The 25,279-nt window shown below is 40.9% G+C and overlaps 1 protein-coding gene across 2 annotated transcripts in view; it reads left to right on the forward strand.

The window, feature by feature from the left end:
- The window catches only part of LOC137630646 (putative protein-lysine deacylase ABHD14B), a 54,416-nt gene that overhangs the window by 9,831 nt on the left and 19,306 nt on the right, over positions 1 to 25,279 (forward strand). Inside the window, exons 2-5 of one of the 2 annotated variants that reach the window (XM_068362260.1) lie at positions 4,652 to 4,816; positions 9,754 to 9,888; positions 10,420 to 10,591; positions 16,469 to 16,695. In XM_068362260.1, coding sequence (XP_068218361.1) covers positions 4,652 to 4,816; positions 9,754 to 9,888; positions 10,420 to 10,591; positions 16,469 to 16,695 — 699 coding nt within the window. The remainder of the gene's footprint in view (positions 1 to 4,651; positions 4,817 to 9,753; positions 9,889 to 10,419; positions 10,592 to 16,468; positions 16,696 to 25,279) is intronic. The other variant, XM_068362259.1, reaches the window with a different exon arrangement.

A 25,279-nucleotide genomic window follows, 5' to 3' on the forward strand; every position in this document is an offset into this window, starting at 1 on the left:
CTCTCGCCAATGCGCCAACTCTTCACAAAGAACCAGCACTTGCCTATTAGCGCTCTTCTGCGCATTCACCGGAAACTGCGCTTCAGCAGAAACTGAGCACCAGCATCATCCTGTGTGCCATCGCTCCAGTATTTTCCTGCACACTCGCACAATAGGCAAAAAAAAGGAATAAAACTTTTTGGACAGGTCACCATTGCCCCATTCCTCTCCCCGCAAACGCATAACATGGCCGCCGGGAAAAGAGGAAAGAGGCTTCACAGAAGGATTCAAGATCCCGAAGACTCCATCTTCCAAGGGGAATCCCAACGGGGAATCCTTGGTCCCTGTCTCTTCTGAAGTTTCTTTTTCCTTGACAGACCACCGTCAGCAAACAAGAAAGCATCAATAGACTGATCTCTAGATCACTGTTTGCTGATGGCTAGTTCACGGTTTTCTGATCGCTAGCTCGCTGATCACTAGATCGCCAATTGCTAGCTCAGCTTTGATCATTGACCTCTAGTCCCTCCAATGACTAACGATCTCCGATTGCTAGCGTTCCAATCACCGATTGCTAGTCAATAACCAGTCATCAGCTTGCTGATCACTAGATCACCGATGGGCAGCTCATCTTTCTTTGATCATTGAACTCAGCTCGCAGATCTCTGACCAGCCCATCGTCAGATTGCTGATCTCTTACCAACCAGGAGGGACCATAGTCAGCTTGCTGATCTCTAGCTCAACGATCACCGGTCCGCGATCGATCGCTGATCATCAATGGCTTACCATCACCAACTGACTATCATTAGACCATTCTGCTGTCTCTCAGGGCTCTCAGACCAGATTACCAACTCATTGGCTGACTGACCAGGCAGCCTTCATCTGCTTGAAAGTTACCATCCTCGGCTCACAGACTGCCGATTCACTGATCATCGGCAATTCACCTTCAGTTCGTGACTCGGACAGACTAGTCAACCTCTCCCTGTAGTTCCCTAGATCAGAAGGTATACAACATACTTCTCGCTACTGGCTGTTCACCATCACACTAAAGTGATCGGCAAATGATCGACAACCCTCATCAACGGCTTGTCGACAGGGGACTACTTGCAAGCACTCTTCAACTGCACAGTAACCACGATACCCAACCGTTGACCATTGATTAACATTCGCCAGATTGATTCTATTCTAAGGAATAGCATCAATCCCATCAGGGTGCATGGTAGGGCTAAGCGTTGCCTTCCTTCTGTTAGTTAAAGGAATTCTCTCTCAGGGAAGAATTCTTACACAGGGTATCGCTTCTGATCCTTTACACCAGTTGTCAAGACCCCAGCGTCAACAATCTCCCATGCAAAAGGATCTGCAAGGAGCTGTCCCTTTGGGTCGATGTCCACACCATGTTGGAGTTTGAACAAGGGCTAAGACCTCAGGTCTTCATTGCTCACAGAACCAAAAGGACATACACTTTCAGGCCCAAACCATCCATCTAGGACGGTTGGAAGATTTAGTCTAGACAAACAAGATACACCAGTTCAGGGCACTGTGCTTCGGTCTTTCCACTGCACCCATCCTGGTCTCTCAGGATCGGCTTCTGTCTCCTTCGTTTCAGAACGACTGACTGACATTAGCAGACTCAGTGGCAACCTTGCATTAGCACCGGAACTTCTGAAGTCTTTTTACCAAGATCCAGTGATCAAGGTAAACCTGTGGAAGTCTTCCCTACTTCCCTCCCAGAAGACTGGTGTATCTGGGAATGATTCTAGGCACCAATCTCCACAAACTTCCTCAAAACGAGAAGAACTCCCATCCCAGAGTGACTTGAGTCTGACTGGAATCAAGCCTAGATCCCCCAGTCATTCTGACCCCCATGGGACCAGAATTTTGGATGAACCTCTAGGGATGGGTGTCAGTCGAGAATCTACAGAGCGGTATAACCTTTTCATCCTTCCACACCCCTCTGACTTGATGCTGTGATTAGAACACATCAAAAGAAGAGAGGATGGAGCATAATGCTGCACCACACGACCTTAGCCCTATGGACAGCGTCCGAAAATACCTTCACTTAAATCTCTTTAAGAGATGAAGGCCAACTTTCCGGTCCTTCAGCAGCTTCATCGGTTCCTAATAGACCACTCAGTATGTGATGGGCGACAATACGCTATACCACATAGAGGCTCACATCGGCAAGCAAGAAGGAACTTGCTCGTAGTCTCTTCCCATCTAACAGTATAAACACTAAGATGGGCCAAAGTCCGTTCGGTGCCACTGTCAGCCCGCTTCATTCCATACTAGAGGAGTGTGCTCGCCGACAATCTGTGCACAGCATCTCAAATAAGGTATACCAAATGGTCTTTGGATCACCTTGCAGCTGACAAAGTCCCGACTTTACGGGGTCCTCCAACTAGGCATCTGTTCGCAACGCTCCTGAACCTCAGGCTGCCATTGTTCCCCAGCCCTAGACCCCAAGGCTATCTGGCAAAAAACAGGCCAACAACGGTGGGTACAACAATGATGTTTGCGTCTCGTCCCTGTTTTGTCTGGAGAGGGGCACTCAGGAAGGCTAGAACATCAGTCAGCCTCTCAAGGACTCTCCTAGCTCCGCCATGGCATTACGCAGAACGGTTTCCAAACCTTTTGCAGCTCCTGATAGTCTCTCCAAGAGAACCTTCTCCACATCACAGACAACCCACTTCAACACCTACCACAAGCTACAGCTTTGCTATGATTGTACGCCTGGAGACTACCCAGTACCTCTTTTGCGAAAAGGTTGTCTAAATATTTGAGGAATTCCTCAGCATCAGTCTACCAGGCAGTATAACGTCTTGTTGGTTGGTGTCATGTGAAAGTGTCTCTCTCCACTCGATACCTCTATTCCAGCAATAGCGGAATCCTCGAGTACTGTATATAGGCCTACAAGCGGAAAAGACCCCCTATTCAGTTTCGACAGGTAAAGATGATCACTCAACCTTGATCCTTCACCTTCAAACAAAGGAAGGGACATCCTCTCATCGATAGACCTTTCCTAACTCATAAGGACTTACAACTTGCCTTTCTCCGATCGGAATTGAGACCTTCCTCTCGGAACATGGGTCAAATTCTCTGATCTCTAAAGAGACTTCCTTATGTTCCACTTCACCAGGAAACAAAATTTTACCTGGTTTAAGAAGACAATGTTCCTGCACACACTGACAGCAACCATACGAGTCAAGGAACTTCATGGTCTCTCTTTCCACATCGCCCATTAATGAGAAGGGCGAAAGGCAATGTTCAGTTTCGTCCCCGAGTATGTCGCCAGACACAATCTCCAGAGGTGACGGATCCTACACAAGTCTCCACTCGGTAACGGACGATCCAGATCATCCGTTACTGTACCCAGGGTAAGGTATGAGACTCTACCTTAAGAACACGGCAACAGCCCACCCGGGTTCCTTTTCTTGTCATCATCACTGGGAGAGACTAGAGGAGGATCACAAAAATATCATCTCAACATGACGACTCGCGATGTCAGGGGCATAGCTATGCCCCGGATCCTTCTTAGCAGATTACTCTGTAACGCAGGTTTTACAAGAAAAGGATGTGAATGCTCCAGGTGACTTTCACAACCTTTCTCCTCCAAGACATGACCCACAGGAACTCGATACGATCTCTATCGGTCCGATGGTGGCTGCACAACAGCTGGTTGTATACCTCAAGCTCCTTATTGGACAAGTAGCAGAAGGTTGAGGGCACAGTTACCTGGTTTCAGTCTGCGTAAATGAAAAGATTTAACTGGCTCTTATTCTTTTCTTCATCCTACCCTCTCGTGGGGAAAGCAGCATCCTGGGTTCTCTGCATAAGCTGACCTCAAACCACTGCAGTTAAACCATGCTCCCTTGTGTACCTAGTATTAAGCTAATACTGTTGCGTTCCCATACCCTGGCGAGGTGGTATTGGGAAAGTCTTGGTTACATCAGGTTTTTCCTACAATAGACTCAGAATAACTTTACCTAGACAGTCACACTTCTGCATGTCTCGTCACACAGCTTGCGTAGGCCACGGACCTTGCGTAGCAAGGTTTTAGCGAGGCCAGGGACTCCTTATTTTTGAGTACTAACATACTCAGATAAGGAGCCCCCAGGTAAAGCCAAAAGCCAGATTGGCAGGGACGTCCACCCTTCCTAATGGGTGAGTCACCCCCAATAAATAGCATGGTTTGTATTCCAGTAACGGAACAAATGTCAAATTCGTAGATAATTTGTATTTTTCCTAACTATACAAACCTTAGCTATTTAATCAAACTTGCCCGCCAGCCCTATTCCCCTTGAAGTCCTACCTCCAAGCATAGTGAGCCAATTCACAGGTGTGTGAACTTGAGTGGTCGCAAGCTACCCCCCTACCCCCCGCTAACTAGCGGTGTGGGTAGTTAACCCTCGCAAAAATTTTAATGGCTCCTCATTTCAGCTCCGCCAAAAGTATAACCCCCTAATAAATAGCTAAGGTTTGTATAGTTAGGAAAAATAAAAATTATTTATGAATTTGTCATATTCTGTTATTAAACTTCACAAGGCTTTTAAACTTAACTACAAAAAGGCAATCACCTATATACAGATATACAGTAATTTGTATGAATTGCTCTTGGTTCCAATTTTTTTTAATGGTTATTGGATCACTCGATTGAATACAGATTTCATCATTTCAGATGGCGCCAAGTTTAATGCTGAACAAAATACCGATGACCCCGTTTCGTGTTATGGTAGCTGTATCTGGGGTTGCTGCCATTTGCCTAGTTATATCGGCCTTAAGTACCACTGGTCCTAAGCCAAAATTAGGAGCAGTATTTCAACAAGCTGCGAAGACCGTCAAGGTTAGATAATTTATTGTTTAAAGGTTATGCTATGCTTTTGTTGTACAGATTTTTAAATCAAAAGTTTCCTCTTTGTTTGTATGAACATTGACACTTTTTATCAGTATGATAGCTTTCTGTAAACACTATTTCTGCTTGCTCTACAGATACGTTAGGTTAGGAAAGATAATGATTGATGTCATAATCATCTTTCTTTCTCCTAAAATGTTTTAAATGTAATATAGTAATTTGTTGCTTGAAATATACTTCCATAATTCCTTTATTTCTTTTCCTCCATAAATCATTGTCCCTGAAAACCAGCAAACAAAACAGTACTTATTCTAAATGGTTTAGCCATTATAATAAAAAATCCAATTTCTATTTCATCTTATATTTAGGCTTATTACATCAAGTCCTTTTTCATGTGATCTTGGATTTAACTTTTCCAAGAGCTCTTCAAGGTTAAAAATTGAATGCTGATATAGTATAGTGTTAAAATGAAATGACATAAATTTTGGAAAATTGTATGGTGTGCATAGAATATGATAATCAAGAAATGGAACTTTGACTGTGTTGTCTTTGTTAAACTACTTAATAAATATAACAATTTGTGTGGAAGGGAGTAAAAATAATTAAAAAGTTATTAATGCGAGATCATTTGTTTTGGGAAGAATGAGAGCAGAGAGAGAGAGTGAATGGGGTTGTGGGAAGTTTAAAGTCCATTAGTTAAGGCTCAGTTATCACATTGAGTTGCATGTTGATAAATTTTATTTTCTAAAAGAGTTATGTAAGTTGGGTGATATTCAAATGGTGAAACAGTGAAGTGGCTTGCTTGAAGTTAATGTATTAAATACAGTACAATAAAAGTACATTAAGTCAATTGGAACATTATAAAAGTGGTACTGTTAGTTAATTTGAAGATAATTCCCATCCTTGTACATCTGGCAAATCATGCTGCTCTCATGTCATGTCTCAACTTTCCTTCTATCTATTGTTGCCTGTTAGCTGTATCTGAGACTACTTTTATGAAAGGTAATGTCATGAATATTTTAAAAGCAATCACTTTCACCAATTTCTTTGCCTTTATTCTTATCTCTTATTTGATGTTCCAAACCACTTTATTTGAATTAAAGCCTTTGAATATTTTTTTTTGTAGTGATGTTTATGGGGGTGGGTATACTTCACTTATATCTTATCATTTTACTGAATAAATTCAATGGCTTGAATATGTAGACTTGAGTTGCTGTAATTGAAGTCACATGAGATTATATTTGACACCTTTGGTCATGTTGATACCTTGGTGGGTTTCTTAATACCAGAATCAACAGTAAAGTCATGATCACAGTGGAAATAATAGCTGTAATGTCTTAGGTTAGAACATCTTATTTAAGCAGGAATGGAACCAAGGAATCCTCAAATACATTCTCTCATTGATAGAAATTTAAGGCAGAACAGTTTAAGCTTTAGTAGTCAGTAGTAATGCAGTTTTATTGCTTGATATGTCCTGAAAACAGAGATTTCCTTGATATTGTTGAACCCTTAGTATACCATTGCATACACCTGATCTAACTATAAACAATTGTATCAAAAATACATTAGGTTAACTGATTGGTTTTGGAAATTTACAGTATGATCACCCGTAGCTTAAACAGGAATAGCAGACCATTCTGTGAACAGGCTTTGAATGTTTTTAGTCATTACGTAACTTTTTCTTGATGCTCTTCTTTGCTGTAACATGGACTAATGATGGACACCATATGAACTTTCTAATGTTTTTGCCAAATCTTTTACGTTTCCATTTAGTTATATGTTATACTTTTAGCTAGAAGAGCATGTTATGTTGTTATCTTGCTTGTGTCGGACTTGAAGGTTGTTGTGTAAAAGATTATGAGGGAGTGAGAGAAAAGTTTATTTTCCTTATACATTTCATTACATTTTCAAATATTTCTTCCCTTGCAACAAGGATTGAAAATACTGCACTTCAAATCCTCTTATTATTATAATGAAAACTTTCTTAGATTTTGTGTTGTACGTTGTGATGCATGGTAGTGCCATATGTCGGAATGTACGGTCTTTATGGATCAAGAGTAGAAGACTGATTTAATGTGCCTGTACCTTATGATTCTTGTTACTTATAAATCCATTTGTTTAAGTTATTCTTTGCATTTTATTGTTAATGAAAGCTGATATTTTAATGAGGCAGATATGTGTACAATATTTAGTTAATTCTACTTGAGTGTATGTAGAAATTTGAAATCTATTTTACATATTTCATAATCATGAATGTGTTTATTGCTATATATAGTTTCAAGTCAGGCAGGTTTTTTAAGAATTGTTCTGGATGTATTCAGAGTTTTTGATTGAGAAGTTTGTCTTAATAATGCTTCTTGTTGAGGTCACTTTAGTTCATACACAGATACAGTACAAACATTTCATTCTTTAAAATAGGGATATGTCTGGAATGGCCATTAAATTTATAATAAGTTAGTTGATTAATGATGGTGATGCGAGGGGAAGAGCCCCACCTACCCACCCTCCTGTCACAGTATAGTCACGTATCTCTCTTTGCTCTTGTGACTGTGGGATCTTTCCTTACATTTGTTTGTGATAACTGTTGGCTATATTTTGTGAAATCTTGCTTGTAAGAGGAAGGACAGAAAATTGAATGTGATTAATTTGATTTTGTTCCTATGAGGATATAAACCTTCAAAACTTCATGTGTTGTGTACTTTGTGTGGCGTGACTGTAAGCAGCACCCCCTCCCATTGGAGTGTTTCAATCATTTGTCTGATCAGGAGAGATACAAACTTTGAGCATAATTTGTCTTGCTTTTTGATAGATTCTCTGTTCGGTATGGTGTTACCTGTGTACCCATTAGTTAAAATTATTATTTTGGCGGCAACAGCTGGCACCGTCTGTGTTCTCCTGCTTGTTATCCCCGTGTAATGCAGTGTCAGTGAATGTTCTCAGTGTTCACGTTATGACAAAATCTCCACTGTGTTATTTTTTGTTGTGACGGAGGAAGCTCTTTTATCTCCCTCCCCAGAGGGAGCACAGTCATTATCAGTCAGTCGGACCATGACTCTGCTTTGACAGCAAGGAAGAATGGTTGGCAAGAGAAAGGAGAGTTCATCCTCACTATTGCTCCTCTATCAGTCTCTTCTCCCTCCTCCATTCTCTTTAGTCCTATCTTCCTTGAGATAATGAAGAGAATGAAAATAGTTGCTTGGGAAGGCCTTTCACAGGAATATCCAAATGACATAGTAATCACTCTCCCCTTTCATGGAGTGATAATACTCACCCTCTAACTGGTACTTTCGGCGTAGTCAAGCAAACATGAGCCAATGTTATTAGTTAGCACTGTTGCACCCAGAGCAGGTGAGTGGTCCTGCTAAGATCAAACATCAGCACCCTAGGCTAAGGGTCTGTAGGAGCATGTACATCCACCTTTCTCATTCCTTTTGTGATATTGAGAGTTGTTCCTTACCCATGTGCACACACTATATGGTATTGACCCACAGACCAGTACCTCTGTGGCAGATTAGTAATCATAAGCTTGATGTGATAGCACCGCTGTTCATCAGTTGCAGGTGAAAGGTCTTATATGGAACTGATCTCATCATATGATACTTCGATAGGGGTATCGTTTACGCTAATTCAATAAAGTAGTAGTATCGTTTAACTAATATGATAGGAGTACTGTTAGTGCTACTCCTTGAGCCTCTATGTAATGCGGCCAATGGAGCTCACATGCCAACTGGTACCTGTGGGGTCGGTTAGCGATTGTGAGCTTGGTATAACAGCTACCACTCTTCACCCTGGAGCCAATACAGACTTTTGCACAAATCGGTACTTTCAGGGCTGGTCAGCAAGATGAGTCTGGTACAACAGTGACTGCTATTTGCACCTGTATCAGGTGATTGGTCCTTGTGGACCAAACATCAACTTCTAAGTGATTGATAATAAGGATACGCTATCATGTTAAGCTAACCTCCTCCTATTCCTTTCCCCCTATGATTGAGATGATTCTTCTTAGGAGGAGGAGTAGAAGTAGAAACAGTCCTGGAAGGCTGATTACAAGGAATCCCTCTGGACTTGGAGCGATCTCTCCTCTCTTTTGAGAGAAGGTGGTGGTTCTCACCCAGCTCCATGCAGATCAGGGTACGGGGCCTTGTATCCAGTAAACCTACCTTTGCCGCAGTATCAATCACTTGTGCCCTAAGATTGCGGGTCTCCTGTACGACGCACCCATCGCCAAGGGCCACCTATATTTTCAGCCCCGCAGCAAAGGTCCTGACCGGGCCCAATTACTTAGCCGACAGCTGATCAGTTTTGTATATCTGCCATCTACCAATAGGGCTGCAGCTAATCACACAGGGCTAACGACCTTAGGAGTCTCGCCAAATGATTGAAATTGGAATACCGCTTCAGTCTCTCATTTTTCACTAGGTACATCAGTACCTCTGAAAGAGTCTCCCTATCTTAAAGGATGAAATAATGTAGGAATAAATAAAATTTTAAAAGTAATTTGTACTTTTCCTAGAAATACAAACCTGATTCTTTGTAATTAAATTTCCCACCGCAACCAACTTGTCAGTCCTAGGGTTAAAGCTAAAAGTGGTTACTCAGTGACAGGCAGATGGGTGGGGCTTTCCCTTTCGTGGCACCTACCCTTTTTAATGGATCAAAGACATCCTTATTCTAAAGGACTCTCGTTTGTATATCTGGGAAAAGATACAATTACTTTATAATTTTTTAAATTTTTTCTTGGTTATTTTTAAATTATTGCATAGTTTCATAAAGTTTTTCGACTTTTCAAAAGCCTATACAAAGTTGAAGAATAGCATATTGGGTGTGTATTGGGTAATTTTTAGTTTAGCCAGAGTATGAAGTAATATTCATAATTTTTTTTTTCATTGATGTTGAATATGATGTAGACATACTTTTTTATATTATAGCGTCAAGCTACCGGAAAAACCATGGCCGATGCATCATTTTGGCGTAGTCTCAATCTTCAAGCAGAGAAAATTCCCCAACAAGTGCTAGACTCGAAGTCGTCTGTCACAGTGAATACAAATCATATAAATATCATGGTAAGTTATGAGAGAGAGAGAGAGAGAGAGAGAGAGAGAGAAAGAAAGAGATATTTTTACACAAAATAAGGTTTCAGTAATTGTCATGTAGACCTTGGTTCTTTAGTACAAGTAATGAAATATGATTATTGGTCCCATCTTTTAGTATCAGTAATGAAATATGATCATTGTACTTAGGGTAAAAATTTACAGGCGTATGACTTAAAAGTTTTAACCAAAAATATAATGTATGTAAGTTTATAGATTGCCTTTACACACATGTGTCCTACTCTTGAATATCCTTAAAGTGAATTCATATTTTATTTTGTGTTACTGTATTTATTAAGATCATGAAAACAAAAGGCAAGTACTGTATGTGAATATTTGTTATTTTTAGTATTCAGTACAGTATTGAATACTTAAGGTTTTTCTTTCAAATTAGGTAATTACTTGTTCTTCAGAAAATTCTGAGTGTCTGTATTCTTTTCAATATTATGCATTATTTGAGCTTTTGAAAGTCAAATACATCGTCATTTCCGTTTTCCTGTTCAGGGCACAAACACATTTTATCGTGAAGCCAATCCACCCTCGGGTGTTACGAGTAGTGGAGAGGTGGTTGTGCTCTTGCACGGCATGGCTTTTAAGTCAGAGACCTGGCTGAACCTTGGAACCATCAATATTCTGGCAGCCATGGGCCATCGTGTTATAGCTATTGATCTACCGGGTGAGTATTTTTTCTGAAGTTTTTTTCTTTTTCAAGAAAAATGTAGGTAATGACCTTTAGACAGTATTATAACTGATATCTGCAAATGTTTTTTATCAGTATACACCAATTTGTCATCTTTTATTAAGTATTTGTAGCGAAAGTGTTTTTAGAGGCATATATGGTTATTTTGTGATTAAAATTATAGGTATTTCAGAGCTATTGATTCTCCGAAAATACTGCTGAAAAAATCTGTTGTAAAGCTGTTTATGTTTTATGAGAGAGAATGAATAATGTATGTGATAGAATTATGTTATGATATACAATACAGTACTTGTATGATTGTGTTCAGCTGTTGTTAACAGTATAAGGTGAAAAATATTTTATCATAGAATGAAAAAATTGGATTCTCATTGGTATGTTGCTCTTTCTCATTTCAAGAAGTAGGTATCTCATTTAAGAGTGATTTTTATCTTGTGTTATATAAAGGTTGATAAATTATATTTTTATAATGAAATCAGTCTTGAAGGAGTTTTTATATTTAATATCTGGAAGGATAGACTATACTGAATTTGCGGAGAGTTAATGTAATGCTCAGCAATGACTGGGTATCAATATGATTGACCCTTGTGTCTGCTCATTAGTTCCAATGTTCATTTGTCAGAGCTCTAAATTGCTGGGTTATTGCAAATCTCCCTTTCCCTCGTTCAATGTTTTATATATATATATGTTTAATCTTCTTTTAGGGTAAACCATTTTTATTGGAGCTGATTTTTTTAGATCAAGTTGCTATGTTTGAGTGTTCAGTATCTTTTCAAATAGTCTTTACTGTACTAAAAGTTGTAGTAAGATGGGTTCTGATGAACTGGAACTCAAGTTTGATATTAATGATGGAGCTTCAAAAATACCTTGTTGGATTTTTTTTTTTTTTCTTGAAGTTTTCCTCTATCGTCTCTGATAAGTAGACATAATTTTTCCAGAGGTTAAATTCGATGGAAGGTTTTGCTTATAGTTTAAATACATCTTCTCTCATTTTAAGCAGGTATTTAGTGTTCAGTTGGCCCACTCTCAGTAAATGTTTATGCCCAGGTAAAATAGAAAATTGCCTAAACATTGTAAGATTAATATAAAATTGTTTTGATCTTACATGTAATACAAACCGTCAACCTTTAATAAGAGTACTGTATGACCTCGCAGAAACGTAGTTGGTCACTGGTTGGGGCTAAGCCCCATCCACCAGAAAGGTAGAGCAAACCCCACTTTAACTTTGGCTATGGCTGAGTACACATGTACCTTTCTGACTCTCTGTCTTAGTTGTTGACTTATTCCTTTATCTCCCTTTCTTTAGTGATTATGATCTGTCCTTTGCAATGTCCACCCCTAAGCCAGATATGCCACAGCTGGGTATACAGGCACCCTTCTTTGCCTTTGTCTTGGCTGGACTTTTGACTAATTTCTTTGTCTCTCTTTTCTTTACTGATTCTGATCTACCTGTTGTGGTGTCCACCGCTAAGCCAGGCATGTGGCTTTGTTCTAGTAAGGAAGGCTGCCGTTGTAGCCGGTATATGAGCAAGTGTAGGGAGTGACCTTCTTTGCAATGGGTGGAGTTTGCTATGAAGAAAAAGAAGGCTGAGGAATTCTCAGCATAAGAGGTCATACCCAAGCTGATGCCGAAGAAAGACTTTAGCTTCATTTCCCCTTCTTTGGGAATGAACCCAATTTCTTCCCTTTTGGATTTTGGAGGCTGTATCCTTTGGTGAAAATTGTCGGGAGAAGGGACTCTACCCCTCATGCTCTGGGAGTGGTTCTGAGAAAAGGGGTGTACCCCTCACCCCCTGGGAGTGGTTCTGAAAAGGAGGTTTTACCCCTCACCCTCTGGGAGTGGTTCTGAGAAGGGGGTGTACCCTTCACCCTCTGGGGGTGGTTTTGAGAATAGCGGTGTACCCCCTCTCCCCTGGGAATGGCTCTGAGAAGGTGTGTGTGTCTCTCTCTCTCTCTTTTTTTTTTTTATTTTGACAACCCTGTCAAGAAATTGAATCTTTCATGGTTGGGGTTTTCTCTAGAGAGAAACGTCTAGAGGTGCTAACATCCGCCAGAACCCAGAGGTCTCCTGGTGCTTCGCCTCCAAATGCTCCCCCTGGGGAGGAGGTGTCTGACGAGGCCTTTGGTGACAGCTGTTCCTGTGAAGGAATCCCTTGCAAAGGTTCTGTCTGCTGTTATGAAATCCTCAATTGATGGGAAAAAACCAAGAAGGATGTTAAGTGGCCCCACTCCCTTCGCCTGAGGCTCCTTTTGCTGCTTTGAATCTGTCGCCATGCACATGATCGACGCCTGCTGCCTCGAGGAAAACGAGGTCACCAAAGCAGAGGAGAACTGATTGTTCGAAGTCCCCTGCATGGTTTTGGGATTTGAGTAATACTGCATTGAGCTCTGACCATTGAGAAGGAAATTTGGTGCAAGGTTCCAGTGCTTACGAACAAGGTTCCAAGGATTGGAATCCTACACGACCAATCCAGAGCTTTATTTGTCAGGACTGTGGTCCCTCTCCTGGCTCGGGACACTCCTGAGACTCTTTGGAGACAGACTTCCTTGCGAAGAAAGCAGCAAGGAAGAAGGAAGTGTCTGATGCTTCTACTTTTTCCGATTGTTTGGAATTGCCTGTCTAGTGAAAGAAGAAGCAGGAAAAATCAGGCCGCCCTTGCCCCTTTTGTTCGTTTTCTTTTGAAAAACAATTACCACTCACACGATCACCATATATACGATCAGTACACGCTCAATCACCATGTGTACAATCAGTAAACGCTTGATCACCATGTGTGCGATAAATATGAGTGATCCACTCGGTGTGGATCCCCACAAACACTATGATCCGGGTCGTCTGGTTCATCATCAAAGATAGTTCAGGGAAGATTGGAAAGTCGCTAGAGTTTCTGTGAGCATTTTTCCTCGTTTGTAGGGCACGTTGACAACAGATGGCGCTGATCAGTTCAGGCGTTTGTTTACATAAGGTATCAAGAAACCACAAAAAAGTGTACTTAATATGAATTACTTTTGTCACTGCTGTACTGCTGAATAATGAGGAAATAGATACAGGATTAAAAAAAATGCATATTTTGGATAAAAGCAATACTGTACCTACAGTAGTGCAGTACTTGACTGTCAAGGGCTTAAATTAAAACAATGGCTGCCATACGTCCGTAGTTCTTTCAAGTAAATTTTAGTTGGGGGCGTTGTCAAAAGATGGCACTAATCGGAGAGCTAATGCACACAGGTTTTTTTGTTTAGTAGATTTAAGGTTTTCTTTTTACTGTCTGTGGTTCACCACGATCAAGGAAATCACCCGCACTTCTCTCTTTTCTCTATGTAGTGGTAAGAAGCCTCGTGCTTTTAGTTCTCATTTGCCATGAAAGAGAAAGCTGCGGGCAGCTCGATCGCATTACTCACAATACAGGAAGACTACCTTCCAGGTCTGGTTCGGAGCAGTAATTGCGACATTAGTCCCGTAAGAAGCGCTCCTCTCAAACGCTTTCTTTTGATTTTGATCTGGCGATAATGAGCGTGTTTTGGCAGGAGGTCTCCTCATTCTCGCTCCCAGCATTCATGGGAATATTGAGAGGAAAATGTAGTTTCCACATTCCAATCTCCATTGGTGAAGATCAGTTTTGGTCGGTCCTCCTGATAATGCTCTTCTCATTCTAATTAGTCTTTGTCCCATTGAGACCTGGTTTCTTCGGAGAAGATACCTGACCTTTAGACCCCATGGATCATGGAATTCAAGGGGACAATAGAGAAGACCTCTCGTTCTTCCAAATGGAGGAGGGAAGTTTCATCCCATGAGGCTTCAGGTTTGGATGCAGCTCAAACCGAGAAAATTTCACAAAGAGAACGTTCCATTGTTCACAGTTCCTCTCCAGACTCATTTCGTGCTGCTTCAGACTGGAAACCCTAGACAACCTTTATTGCCTACTACCTTCGGGAATATACCAACACTCCCCTGGATAACTTTTCCCTGAGATTGATGGTATCCTCTCAAAGTGGGAGTAGTAAGCTCAGCTCCCTCATAGGACAAGTAGCATCATGTCTGATCTGAATAGTAGTTGCGACTTGAGTCTAAAATGAAAGGTAAAAATATCTGGCAATATTTCTTTTCTTCTTCCCCTCTCTTGGGGTGCAGCAGTCGTGCCATTGTGGTGCTGAAAAAGATGATAGATGCAGGTGAGCTGTGCATCACAAACTTTTCTTTACAATTTGGTATTGTATTTGAAGTATTTCTCCCATCCTCCGAACGAGGTGGATGCTGTACCTGTTGTATACCTATTTATTAATCATATTATGCCTATACATTGAACAACATATTTATTATGATTCTTCATTGATTTACCCATTTAGGTAATGGTTTATAACTCCATTTGTATCCCTATGCATGGGAAGTTAGGGTGTTGACAAGGGTCATGACTTTAGTTCATCTTTCAGACCAGAAGTCATTGGCATTTCCCAGGTCAGTTAACTAAGCCAGTTTTGGTCATTGGGGCATCCTCCCTTCTAAGGATATGTTTCCTTTTAAAGGTCAAGGGTTTGTATAATGTGAAGGAACAAATAGAAAATTTTTGAAGTACAGTAATTTGTATTTGTTCCTACCATACAAATCTGACACAAGTCCCACAGCCCGCCCCAACTGCTCCTGAAGCACCTAGGTCAAAGGTCAAAGTGAGGGTTGCTCTAGCTGTTGGGTGGGCCTGGTTTACCCACCACCTGGAGACCAAATATGTTCACCTTGTTAAAAGTCTAACGGGTGTTTCAACATCGCCAGTGTCATACTCCTATTAAAGGTCTCCTGTTAGTATATTTTGGAAAAAATTGTGATATTTCATCATAGAGACATTTAACTTATTATATATGGATTGCATATCTTCCAGTTTAGCAAATATTATTATTATTACTTGCTAAGCTACAACCCTAGTTGGGAAAGCAGGATGCTATAAGCCCAGGGGCCCCAACAGGGAAAATAGCCCAGTGAGGAAAGGAAAAAAGGAAAATAGAATATTTTTAAGAACAGTAACAACTTTAAAATAAATATTGCCTATATAAACTATAAAGACTTTAACAAAACAAGAGGAAGAGAAATTAGATAGAGTAGTGTGCCCGATTGTACCCTCAAGCAAGAGAACTCAAATAGGCAAATTAAAAAATCTCGTTAAGAACTGTATCTCATTTGTTGTAGATAGTTTAATTACAGGCGAGAAAGATAATGAATGCATATAGCATTTTTTTTTTTATCAGCAAATATCAATTTGAAAATATGTTTCATTTCATACATGGTAGGGAAGAGGACTCTCTTTGAAATTAGAATTTCTTGATTTTGATAAGAGCAAAGCAATATACCAATGTGAACTTAATTTTTACTTCTCAGAATGTAGTGATGGTTTACAAAATTACATGTGTTAATTTATTTTAAATTTATGTTGTCCTGTGTTGCTTGCTTTTATTATGTTTTTGCTTGAAATTCCATTTTGAATGCCTATGTAAATACTCTAGTTTTGTAGTTTTTTATATGCTGTACTGTAAAACTCAATACTAAATTTAATGGACATATTTTGTATTAATAAAAGTGATACAGTATTCAGAAATATATTCAATAGCAATTTTAGTACTGACTGTTTATTGTTTTGTTTGAGCTTTTAACTGCTTATTTTGTAAAATAGTTTCCTGAAATTTGTTGTTATTTTTTCACAAAGTTTATTATATTTTCTTTTGCACAGCTGTAGGGTTGCATGAACTATTGTATTTTTCACTTTAACGGCTGTTAATAAGTGCAGCTTTTGTGTTGAAAGATAATTTGAACACCTGAGTATTCTTCTTATAAAATTAATTAATTGATTTTGGTTATGGTACATCAAGGCTTTGGGGAGACGAAGGATAGATTGACACAAAGTGCTGACAAAGCTGATTACCTCCAGTCCTTCATAACTGGTCTCAAGGCTGACCGTCCTATATTAGTATCTCCATCAATGAGTGGAGGTTTTTCCTTCCCATTTATACTCAAGCATCCCGAGGGCCTTAGTGGATTTGTGCCAGTTGCCCCAGTCAGCTCCAATACTGTAGTTCCAGTGGCTGGCGATCTGACGGTTAGTGAAAAGTTCTCTTGAATTTTTTTCATTTTTATATGTTGATAAGTTTATCATTTTATGCAGTAGAAATTCAAGTTAATGAACTGGGATGTTTAAAATATTGATGAAAAGTAGGCATCACTTGAGTCATTGTTTTCATCATCTTAAGTTACCATATACAGTCGTGATTTGTAAGGGATGTTGAATTATAATGCAGACGTAAATGTACTGTATCATTTTTGGTATATTTTTTATCCACTTTGCCATCACATATAAGGTAAACATAGTTTTATTTTGAATTATGAAATTGTAATATGTACATTACACCTTTGGTTATTTTAATTTCATCATAGTAGGTGAGTTGAGGATAAATGCATTTTTCTGTTGAAGGTCATCTCCACATACAGTTCACTTCTATGAGTAACTTGCAGAGATATAGAAAAATATTCTTATTGTAAAGTATGGGTCATTTACATATGCAATGATGTCATTGTATGAAGAAGTATGATAAAATTGTTAAAAATTGTTTTCGCTGAAAAATTTAAGGGCTATTTGATGCATTGACCGTATTAGTCTTTGGATAAAAAATGAGTTGTGTTTGATTGATGTTTTGGCTTCCTAATTTATTAATAACACAGGGTTGCTGCTGATAGCATTTTCCATGAGAGTTTTGTGGAATTTTTGTTGACTAAAAGTATTACTGTACCTGTAATATGATTAGTCACTTTAAGAATAAGATTAAGGTGGACAATCTATAGATTAAGAATTGCTTTGGCCACAAAATTAAGCAATTCTTTGTTTTATAGAATTATGGAGTGTATTAGTAAATGCAGTCATTGGAGTAAAACACTAAAATTTGATAAGGTTAGACTAATTTTATAATTATTTAGATCACACTGAATTTAATTTTGCTTTAGTAAGATTGTATTTTGAGTATTTGATGATACTTGGCACTACTCTACTAACCACTTCTCAGGGGTCTGTGTTGGCCTCATACTTTTCAACATCTATACCAACTTTACTTTTTACTTTGATGGCTGCTTTTCCGGTCCCATACAGCAGGAGAACCGCACTCTCTACAATAGTTGAGAGATATCCGCAGATTTACATATGCAGGTGATATGTGCTTAGTCATCTTGTTAGATTCATTTACTACCATGAAGAGCAAATTATCAGATGCTTAGAAAGATCTTAATAAATAATTCAAGCTAAATTTCCTAAATGCCAACCCGGACACAGGTACTGTATGTGCTTTCCATCTTTAAAACTACCTGGCAAAAGGGGAGTTGAACTTCTCATAGAATGATAGGAAACAGGAAATAGCTTCCCTGTCTATTTAGACATATATTAGTCAGAACACTATCTTTAAGAGAGCATGTAAGGAAAGTAAAGGGAAAGGTAGCTACTAGAAATAATTGCCTTAGCAAACTTGCCAATTCAAATCCTAAACCCTAAGACAAACAGCTTTGGCACTCATCTACTCTACTGCTGAATACTACTCCCTAGTCTGAGAAAGGTCATGTCATTCCCATAAAGTTGACGCCAATCTTAATCAACAATGTTGCATAATTTCTGGTGCCTTAAAACCAGCACCCTTTCCAGTACTCTATAGATTGGGAGGCAATTCACTACCAAACATCTGCCAAACCGCTTATTCAAAGTCCGAAAAATATAGGTAAATGGATGCGACTTCATTTTGTACTTTGTATCTAAAACAGAAGTTGATTCTAATTCAGAACACAATATTAAGTAAAGAAATAGGAAAGAGGACTGACTTGTGTTTGATTTAAGCAAAGGCTCCTGGAGATAGTATTTATTGAAAGTTTGAGACATATGATAACAGTTGATGTTGAACTTTTACAAAACCTCAAAGGTTAAGGTAGGACCTTTAGTACATTTATAGATAAGGATGTCATTATATATAGGGGAAAAAACCCCAGGAGACAGTGAAAAGATACTTTCTCTGAAGTATACATGTCATGAATGTCAGAGATCCTCATGGCGGCTAATCAGATTAACATAGAGGGATTTGCCAAAGTAGGTCTCTGTTAACCACAGAAGCCAAAAAGATGTTTATGAACAGAAAAATTTTATCAATTAACAAGTAGAGTCTAGTAATGGAGATTGTAAGTTTTCCTATGCTAAAGACTGACTTTTTTATTCTTAATCATGGAATTCTATCTCTACTTCAGAAGAAATTAGAATTCAGTAATGTATTTGTATCATTATCAGATAAGACAAAATTTTAAAATAAAGTTTACTGCATTATTTTCTCTTAATCTTCTGTTGTACATCTCTTAGTCTCTTGTAATATCAAAGAGAGACACATCTGTAATTTATTGAAATGCCATGATAGTAAATGTAGTCTTAAGACTGGGAATGTATTTAGATTTTTTTTTTTTTTTTTTTTTTGTACAGTAGTACAAAATCATTATTTCAGAGATGCCCTCCTGAAGTACAGGCATGCTGTCATCAGCCTCATGGTCATCTTAAACTTGAGAGACTATGTTATAGGCTCTCTACATATCATGTAGCCTTTAAAGTTTTTCTGTAAGATATGAGTAGTTCCCACTAAACATGCTCCTGGGTAGTGCCTACTGGGCAATCTTCAGTGATGGAAAGTCATTTCCATATGACATGATATGACTATGAAGCAGTAGGCAATACATCCTTTGGAGATTCAAGTCCTGATTTGCGACCATCAGGTCCTATTCTCTACCAGCTTCCTTCCACAATTGTCTTTCCTATCTGTCCTTTAGTTATTCTTCATGAGCTTGGAGATACTGCACCCAAGATGAAAACATGAGTAGTAAGGCTTGGGATTACGATTGCTGGGGAAGTCTTGGGAAATTCACAGTAAAAATACCTATAATAATGAAATAGATACAGCATAATTCATCTTCTAGTACAGGTGATTCTCTTTGAATTGGGAATAATGGTCCTAGCTATCCAGTTATTATTATTATTTTTATTATTATTATCATTATTATTATTATTATTATTATTATTATTATTATTATTATAAGCTAAGCTATAACCCTAATTGGAAAAGCAGGATGCTATATGCCCAAGGGCTCCAACAGGGAAAAATAGCTCAGTAAGGAAAGGAAACAAGGAAATGAAAAAACAAGAGAAGTAATAAACAATTAAAATAAAATATACTAAGAACAGTGGCAATATTAAATTAGATCTTTGATATATAGATTATAAAAGCTTAAAAAAAAACAACTGTGAAATAAGATAGATTAGTGTGCCCTAGTGTATTCTCAAGCAAGAGAACTCTAATCCAAGATAGTGGAAGGCTATGGTACAGAGGCTATGTCACTACCCAAGACTAGAGAACAATGGTTTGATTTTGGAGTGTCATTCTCCCAGAAGAGCTGCTTACCATCTCTAAAGTCTCTCTTCCACCCTTACCAAAAGGAAAGTAGCCACTGAACAATTACATTGTGGTAGTTGAACCCATGAGTGAAGAAGAATTGTTTGGTAATCTCAGTGTTGTCAGGTGTATGAGGACAGGAGAATCTGTAAAGAATATACCAGACTATTCGGTGTATGTGTAGACTAATGGAAAATGAGCTGTAACCAGAGAGAAGGATCCAATGTAGTACTGTCTGGCCATTCAAATGACCCAATGACAAGGAAGGAAGAAGACTTTTTGGGCTTACCAATCTCAAAAATACATAGTGTACTACAGGTGCATATATGTTTATATAAAAAAATGCTCGTGACTCCTTTGAAAATAGATGAATCTCGTTTACAACCCTTTTGTTCCAGCATCGTAATATCAAAGGTATTCTCTAACAAATTGTCTCCAATATCATATGATGTTCATTTCTTCTTCTTTGTCTGCATCTTTTCCCACTTTTATGTGGGATCAATGTTGCTGGCCAGCTTTGGTCTCCCTCTCCTTCTTGTTCCCTGTACCTTCATATGATGGTCGTTTATAGTACTGTACTGTAATTCAACAGAAACATCCCATGAAGATCTAGTACAGCAAGGTTTTCAATTATTCACACTTCCCTATCCTATTTTCTCTGATTTTACATTTCAGGAACCAAATAGTGATGACATCAATAGGTTTTTCTACAAAGCTGCTAAAAATGTTATCTCTTTTGGCAGGAGGTTTACAGTTTGCTTCAGTGCTCTTTCAGGGAATTCCTTTTTTAGACAGATGGGTAGTGAATATAAGTAGTCATTGCAATCTTTTGTAACACCAGTGTTTGTTGCCAAAACCAGTTGTAAACCTGAGCGATGACAATAGGCAGCATGGCCCCTCACAACCTGCCCTTAACAGTGTTGACATCTACCACATCATGAGGATTATTAAAGGTCATCACAACATGACGGTTTTGATAATATTTGATTTTTAAATATTTAACTTAGCCGGTGAATATATAATAGCTGCAACTCTGCGGCTCGACAGACAACATACTTAAAAAAACTCGCGAGCGATCGCTATGCAGGTTGCGGGTGTGCCCACCAGCGCCAACTGTCGGCCAGATACCACTCTCGGATGTAAACAAAACCTTCAATTCTTCTCTGTCGACGTTGGCGACAAGACGTACTTTTACTCGCTGTAGAACCTGGAGTTTTCCCATCATCTTTGGTGAAGTACTTTAATTTGGTTTGAGCTTTCGCAGTACAGGTGTTTTTCTTCAAAATAAACCCTTGAACTCTTTTTTGAAACGGATTATTTGTTGATGACTTAGATCGTTTTTTGGAATTTTCCTTTGACTAATTCAAAATGGCTGACCCTTCTAAAGTTCCTAGGTTTCGAAAGTGTAAAGCTAGGGACTGTAATAGGCGTCTTCCAAAGGCTTCTCTCGACCCTCACACTGTTTGTTCCAATTGTCGGGGTAAAACCTGTCAATTGGGAGATCGGTGTGAGGAATGCGTGGGCCTTTCAGAATTCGATTGGATCGAATTTGATAAATATACACGCAGACTAGAGAGAGATAGGGTAAGGAGAAGTTCTTCTAGGTCCGTAGATTTTTCCTCTCCACATGCCCCTGAACCTAATCCTTCCCCTGTAGTGGTTGTTCCTAACCCCCCTCCTAGCACTCAGGAACCGTCTATGCAAGACATGATGCGTGCTATTCATGCCTTGGGGGAGAGAGTTGAGGCTTTAGCAAGTGACCGTAATCAACTCATGGCAGACGTGAAGGAACTCAAGTGCCAAAGTGCCACGGCGGAAAGTGGGAAAGTGCCTAATGTTACGCAAAGTGTTGTGAACAGTGTTGCGACCGAGGGTTCGTCTGTTCGTGCCTGTCGTCCACCTAGTCCGGGACCTCTTGCAAGCTCCCAAGCCCAGGGGAGAAGCAATGTCGTACGACTTATGGGTTCGAGAGGCCTTGATCAGCGAACAGACGTTCCCTCTTTGGTATCAGGCGTATCTCGTCAAGATCGCCCCTACCATAAGACGAGAGAGCCCATTTTTACCTCGTCGTCCGAAGGCGTTTCACGTAAGAAACCTTGGACCCAGGTCTCTAGACCTTTAAAACGCAAGTCGGTCCCTTCAGGACAAGTCCAACGTCCCGGATGTAGCCACTGGGACAGTTCGGACCCGTTGCCGTCATCTGATGACTGCTCGCCGCCTAAGAGAGGCAAAGTTGTGCCGTCTCAGTCGCTAACCCCGTCTGTTACCGCACCCGCTTCCGTAGACCCTAAATGGGTGTTACTGCAAGACATGCAGTCTAAGCTTGCGTCCCTTATGGAGGACTTCAACGCAGAGAAGGTTTCCGTTGAACCTACTGGCCGTCAGCCATCCAAGCGTTCTGTTGTGCGTCCTGTTGACGTTGATGTAGCTTTCTCGCGTCAACCAGTTGGGGTTGTACCTCCCCCGATGCGATCCCGTGTGGATTTCCAGCCGCACGTTGACGTTAGGCAACTCACTGATGCGACTGGTGACGTTCAGGACGGTCACCAACCATCAAAGTTGACTTGTTTTGACGCGGTGCGTCAACCTCCGCAACCCAGTATGGTGTTGACTGCACAACCCAGACGGTCTAAACAGTCTCGGGTGGACGCTGTGCGTCCTCGCGCACCTGTTGTTGTTGACAGTTCCCAGACTGTTCAGCAGTTTCAGGACGCCGCGTCCTGCTCCGTCACGTATGCACCAGTGCGGCCGGACGCTGCGAGTCAAACGTTGCCTACCCCTTTGCCGTTTTCTCATCAGTTATCAGATGAGGAACTGTCAGATGAGGACGTTGCTGAACCACAGCCTGAGGATCAGCCTTCAGAATTAGATGAGCCTAAAGCAGTTCCACCATCTATGGACTTTAGAAAAGTCATGCTTGTTTTTAAAGAGTTGTTCCCTGAACACTTTATCTCTGTGGCTCCTCGTTCGCCGCCGTCTGAGTTCGTTTTAGGCGTTCCTGCTGCCATGCCAGCCTTTACGAAACTCGTTCTCTCTCGCTCATCCAAGAGAGCTTTACGGCTGTTAGGCGATTGGTTAGAAACCAAGAGGAGTTTAGGGAAGACGGCCTTTGCCTTCCCCCCATCTAAACTCTCGTCTAGATCGAGCGTCTGGTATGCCACGGGAGAAGTTCTCGGCTTGGGAGTTCCTGCCTCTGCCCAGGGCGACTTCTCAAGTCTTGTAGACTCTCCCCGCCGCCTTGCCATGAGACGCGCGAAGACTAGTTGGTCATCCTCGGACCTGGACCACCTTCTTAAAGGCATCTTTAGGGCGTTTGAAGTTTTTAACTTCCTGGACTGGTGTTTGGGAGCCCTGAGTAGGAAAATCTCATCTGCCGATAGGGATGTTTCCTTACTCATTATGTCCTGCATGGACAAGGCCGTCCGCGATGGATCCAACGAGCTTGCCGCTTCATTCACGTCCGGAGTCCTAAAGAAACGAGAGTCTCTGTGCTCTTTTCTTTCAGCAGGAGTGACGCCATGCCAAAGATCTGAGCTACTCTTTGCGCCCTTGTCTAAGTGCTTGTTTCCTGAAGTCTTAGTTAAGGAAATTGCCTTGTCTTTAGTGCAGAAGGACACCCACGATTTAGTTGCGTCCTCGGCTCGCAAAGCTCCCCCTTTGCCTGCCTTGTCTGCTAGACCTAGGATAGACACTCCAGCGTCCAGGTTTATTCCGCCCTTTCGTGGCAGAGCCCCCAGCAGGGGAGGTGCTCGTGCCGAAGGGAAGAAGGGAAAGAGGAAAGGATCCAAGTCCTCGCGGGGCAGAGTCTGACTGCCCGCAACTTCAGACAGCAGTAGGTGCCAGACTCAAGAACTTCTGGCAAGCCTGGGAGAAGAGAGGCGCAGATCAACAATCTGTGAGGTTGCTCAGAGAGGGGTACAAAATCCCTTTTGTACGCAGACCTCCTCTAGCGACGTCCCCCATCGATCTCTCTCCCAGGTACCGAGAGGAAGCAAAGAGACTAGCCCTGAAACTGGAAGTGTCTCTTTTACTAGAGAAGGGAGCGGTGGTCAAAGTTTCGGACCTTCAATCACCGGGGTTTTACAACCGTCTCTTCCTAGTATCGAAGAAGACAGGAGGTTGGAGACCGGTGCTAGACGTCAGTGCTCTGAATGTCTTTGTCACAAAGACGAAGTTCACCATGGAGACCACAAAGTCAGTCTTAGCAGCGGTCAGAAAGGGAGACTGGATGGTCTTTCTCGACCTAAGGGACGCTTACTTCCACATCCCCATTCACTCAGATTCCCAACTTTTTCTGAGATTCGTCTTCGACGATGTGGTGTACCAGTTTCGGGCCCTGTGCTTTGGCCTAAGCACGGCTCCTCTCGTGTTTACGAGGCTTATGAGGAATGTGGCAAAATTCCTCCACTTATCGGACATCCGAGCCTCCCTTTATTTGGACGACTGGCTTCTCAGAGCCTCTTCCAGTCATCGCTGTCTGAAGGATCTCAATTGGACTCTAGATCTGACCAAGGAATTGGGACTCCTAGTCAACTTGGAAAAGTCCCAACTGATCCCATCCCAAACTATTCTGTATTTAGGGATGGAGATTCACAGTCCAGTTTTTCGGGCTTTTCCGTCGGCCCCCAGAATAGATCAAGCCCTGCTCGTCATCCAGAAGATGTTGAAGAAAGAACGTTGCTCAGTCAGGAATTGGATGAGTCTGGTAGGAACGCTATCATCCCTGGAGCAATTTGTCTCGCTAGGAAGGCTACACCTCCGACCTCTACAATTCCATCTAGCTTTTCACTGGAAAAAGGACAAGACGCTAGAGGCGGTCTCGATCCCGATTTCCGAAAAGATAAAGACTTGTCTGACTTGGTGGAAAGACAATATCAGTCTACGAGAGGGTCTTCCCCTAGCAGTTCTGAAACCCAACCACGTTCTCTTCTCAGACGCATCGGACTTGGGCTGGGGCGCGACGCTGGACGGTCGGGAATGCTCAGGTCTGTGGAACTCGAGTCAGAGGAGCATGCATATCAACAGCAAGGAGCTTTTGGCAGTTCACCTGGCCTTGATAAGCTTCGAGAATCTCCTTTGAGGCAAGGTGGTGGAGGTCAACTCGGACAACACCACGGCCTTGGCGTACATTTCCAAACAGGGAGGTACCCACTCACTGACTCTGTACGAGATCGCAAGGGACCTGCTCATCTGGTCAAAAGATCGAGGCATCTCCCTAGTTAC

The sequence above is a fragment of the Palaemon carinicauda genome, chromosome 38, assembly GCF_036898095.1.
Source record: "Palaemon carinicauda isolate YSFRI2023 chromosome 38, ASM3689809v2, whole genome shotgun sequence".
NCBI lineage: Eukaryota > Metazoa > Arthropoda > Malacostraca > Decapoda > Palaemonidae > Palaemon > Palaemon carinicauda.